The 4000-nt window shown below is 60.0% G+C and overlaps 1 protein-coding gene across 1 annotated transcript; it reads right to left on the reverse strand.

The window, feature by feature from the left end:
* Nucleotides 1–236: 236 nt before the first annotated feature.
* On the reverse strand, nucleotides 237–3170 carry LOC130228628 (uncharacterized). Its single transcript, XM_056457055.1, has 5 exons — nucleotides 1840–3170; nucleotides 1086–1255; nucleotides 762–1016; nucleotides 426–665; nucleotides 237–347 (listed from the first exon to the last, which is right to left on the reverse strand). Exons 1-5 carry the CDS (start codon nucleotides 3131–3133, stop codon nucleotides 261–263), a joined length of 2046 nt encoding a protein of 681 aa, XP_056313030.1. The 5' UTR covers nucleotides 3134–3170; the 3' UTR covers nucleotides 237–260.
* Nucleotides 3171–4000: the final 830 nt, after the last annotated feature.

Consider the following 4000-nt stretch of genomic DNA (forward strand, 5'->3'; position numbering starts at 1 on the left):
ATCATTTGTCCCGATGGGCTTTCAACCAAGGCTGAACCTGGACGCGGGCGTCCCACGCGACACTTTTACCACAGGAGACAGGGATCATTTGTCCCAATTGGGGCTTAGCAAAGGCTGAACCTGGACGCGGGCGTCCCACGCGACACTTCTAACAGAGGAGTTAGGGATCATTTGTCCCATTCGAAGCTATGTTTTATCACACAGATAGAGGAATAATAAAGACACTGAACACCATATGACCTTTATTGTTCAATTTTTATTTAGGAAGATTCAGAGTCTTCGGTTGCTTCGAGGGGGCGTTTCCCCTTCGAAGGCGGCCATGGCAGCGTCCTCCTGCTAGTTCCCTCCTGAAAAAGAGAAAAGGCCAGTTACCTAACACCACACGTCCCTCTGTTGAGGTCCATGCCAAAAAGGAACTGATTTACCATGGGTGACCCGGGACTCTCTGCCCTCTGGCGCCCCTTCCTTGAGTGGCGTTCTCTGCCCGCTGCCTCCTCCTCCTCCTCCTCCTCCTCCTCCACCAAGGCCCTCTCGAAGAGTCTGCGGTGCTCACGTGCTTGGAGAGGGCCTAGGTGAAGCGCGTAGAACTTGTCTGAGGTTGAGGTATCGTGGCACATGAATTGGGCCACCTTCCTGCGATCCTCGGAAGAATGTGAATTCTTTGCCTGCGTCAGAGACAGACAGACAGACAGAGACTTTTTGGGGTCAAAGCCGCTGGCAGTCATGGGGGTCAGCGGGGGGGCACTGGCATAGATACTCACGTGGGTCGCGATGGCAGTTCGGACGTCAGTGAAGGTGGGCTTGCCGGGAAGCCCCATGCTGGTCCATGCAGATTGAAAATATTTGTTCAGGGTTCGACAGGGACTGGGTCTGGAAGTAAAAAAAAAATAGGAGGCCTGGCTCCCCCCGGGGAGGCTAGCCCGCAGCTGCAAAAACCTCCGGAACCAGCTGTATTCTTCCTTGTTGAGAGACAGCTGAGCCGCGCCGAAGGCTCGGTTTGTCTTGTGCGTGGTGATCTGGGAAAATCAGAGAGAAGATGAGTGAGCCCTACCACTGGTGGCCCCCACATGCAACGTCCCACTCACGTTTATGACATAGGCGGACTCGTCCGGGCTTCTGGAAGCCTCTTGGACCTCCTGGATGGTCAGGTTCTGGAAGACCCCACAGCGATGGCCCGTGATGCAGGTCAGGTAGCCGGTCAGGTAGCCATAGAAGCGCCACTGCTGCCTGGTGTCTGGGCTGGACTCGAGGCCGTCTGACGGAGGGAGGTTAGGGGTTAGACTTTTCCAACAAACCATGTTTACACCACCAACGGTTTTAAACTTAGCAATAGCCGCTGGTGCCCCAAGGCAAAAAGATAATGTCTGCTCCGGGGCGCCAGCGGCTCGGTCAAACCGAGCGACGTCAGCGTACCCACCCCTTAACCCCCGAATTCGGGGGTTAAGGGGTGGGTACGCTGACGTGGCTTGGTTTGACCGAGAGCCGCTGGCGACCCGGAGCAGACATTATCTTTTTGCCTTGGGGCATCGAGCCACGTCAGCGTACCCACCCCTTAACCCCCATTCGGGGGTTAAGGGGAGGGTACGCTGACGTGGCTCGGTTTGACCGAGAGCCGCTGGCGCCCCGGAGCAGACTATCTTTTTGCCTTGGGGCACCGAGCCACGTCAGCGTACCCACCCCTTAACCCCCATTCGGGGGCTAAGGGGTGGGTACGCTGACGTGGCTCGGTTTGACCGAGAGCCGTTGGTGCCCTGGAGCAGAAGAGGGAAGAACGGAGAGCAGGTCAGCGTTTCCACCGCCACTGGTGGAAACGCAGACCGGCGGGGACCAAACACTCACCTAGAAGGGCAGGTATTTTTCTCCCAGCCGTCCGATGGCAGCGTAGCAGGGTGGCTTTGGAGATGAGTCTGCCTTCTTTGGCTTGCTTGGTCCTAACCTCGTGCACCACGACGCGGCGGCGTATGCCGCGAATGAGAGCTCGAAGCTCCCTGCGAATCAGCACCAGGGTGGTACTGGAGAGGCGGCAGGAGGCCGGCGGGGTTTCGGAGAGATAATCCAGGAACTGCGCCACGTTCTTCAGGTAGTGCTGCCTCGTGGGCTCGGCCATGCCCGTTTGGCCTAGCAGGGCAGACCAGGCTCGGATGCGCGCCGGTTGGTTGAGGAAGGACAAGGTTTCTGGGTCCGCGTGGCCTGTCGCCATGAAGCCTAGGAAGGCCTTGACCCTCGCCAGTTTGGAGGCCACGTTATTCCGCAGACGGGCGGTGGGCTCGCTCCCCAATTGGAAACCCTCGAACTCTGCCAAAAGCAAGTCTGCAGAACGGGGGCGAAAGTCAAAAGTCAGCCTAGACGACATACACCCACCACCAGCCCAACAGAGAAGTGCCATAACCATACTCAACTCAAGGCGCGGGCGTGGTCCGGGTACGGGTACTTTGTTGGATCGTAGGCTTCCACAGGCCCGGAGGCCGCCCGGAGACCTCGGGCCGCCCCTCGCCCGGGGGCCGGCCCTCGCCCGGGGGCGGGGTCGGGGGATGGTGCCGGCGGGGCAGGACACGACCTTGCCCGCCTGCTCTTCCTCCCCTCTTCCCCCCTCCTCAACTCTCGATAGCGGCGGGCGAATTGGAGCTGGGCGGACCTCACCTTGTCCACCTGCTTGCGGAGCTCTGAGAGCTGGGCCTGTATGCGCTCCGTTGCGAGCCTGCAGCGGGGGTCGGCGCAGGGACGCTCGGCTTCCGGGCCGTCTGGTTCCCGTTCCTCCTCGGAGGACGACGCCAGCCGAGACACCACGGGTACCGTCGGTTGAGTGGACCGCAACCACCGCAACTCTCGAGCCACTTTCCGACGCCTCGCTCGGCCCATAGCCTCCTTCCTGGCCGAGACGGAGAGCTCGGCGTGCTGCTTCAGGTGTCTGTCTAGGCGGGCCGGCGTCCTCCGGCAGCCGGGCACCGGGCACGCCGTCTTCCGCATGTCCACGCGCCCAGCGGCGAGCGCCAGCAAAAGCTTCTTCTCGTCCGCGTTCGACACCTTGTGAACCGCAGACAGGTGCGGCGAGAGGCGGCTGTAGACGTTGAAGCAGAGCGCACATTCGGCCATGACCGTCCAAGACCAAGGCTGGAGGGAGAGAGACCCACATGCCGCGTGGAGCGGTTTAAAAGATGGCGGACGAAGCGTCCGCTTCCGCGTTAGCGACGCTGGTTCCCCCTCCCCCTCTTAAAGGGGAAGGACCGATACCTACGAGATCCCTTTGATCCAACTTGTATGGAAGCAGTTGTTACGACTTTTGGTGGATTTTTGTCCCAGGAACAACGCACCATTTCAGGCAGCCTCACCGTGCCAGCAGCGGGGACTTTCGCTGCTTTTTGATTTATTCCCCTTTTCCCACACAAAGGGATGGGCATGAGCCCCGCCGAACACGCACCGTTTTGGGCAGCTTGAACTGCGCCAGCCCGCAGGGGGCTTTTTTGCATAAAGCTTTTTATAGTTCCCTTCTCTGCCCCCACAAAGGGATGGCATGAGCCCGGCCAAACACGCACAGTTTTGGGCAGCTTGGACTGCGCCAGCCCGCGGGGGGCTTTTTGAATAAGCCTTTTTATAGTTCCCTTTTCTGCCCCCACAAAGGGATGGCATGAGCCCGGCCGAACACGCAACGTTTTGGGCAGCTTGGACTGCACCAGCCGCGGGGGCTTTATACATGGCTTTTTCCCACTTTCAAAGCAGTGTCGTAGAACCCCATCGAACACACACCTTTTCCGGGGCTCACCGCATCATGAACCGCAACCATCAAAAAGGAGGGGCCAGACCGTAAGCCCGGACACCACTGACCCCGGCTTGTTTCACCTCGCCAGAGACTACTAGCGGCCACCCTCCGCCTCCACCAGCCACCCCCACACACCTCCGGGGGAGAGGGGTAGGGGGGGTCAGGTGGGGCAGGGGAGACCGCCGAGGGCCGGCAAGGATAAACCCGAAGGGGTGGGCGTGCTTGCGGACGGGCAGGAGACGC

The sequence above is a fragment of the Danio aesculapii genome, chromosome 5 (assembly GCF_903798145.1).
Source record: "Danio aesculapii chromosome 5, fDanAes4.1, whole genome shotgun sequence".
In the NCBI taxonomy this organism is placed as follows: Eukaryota; Metazoa; Chordata; class Actinopteri; order Cypriniformes; family Danionidae; genus Danio; species Danio aesculapii.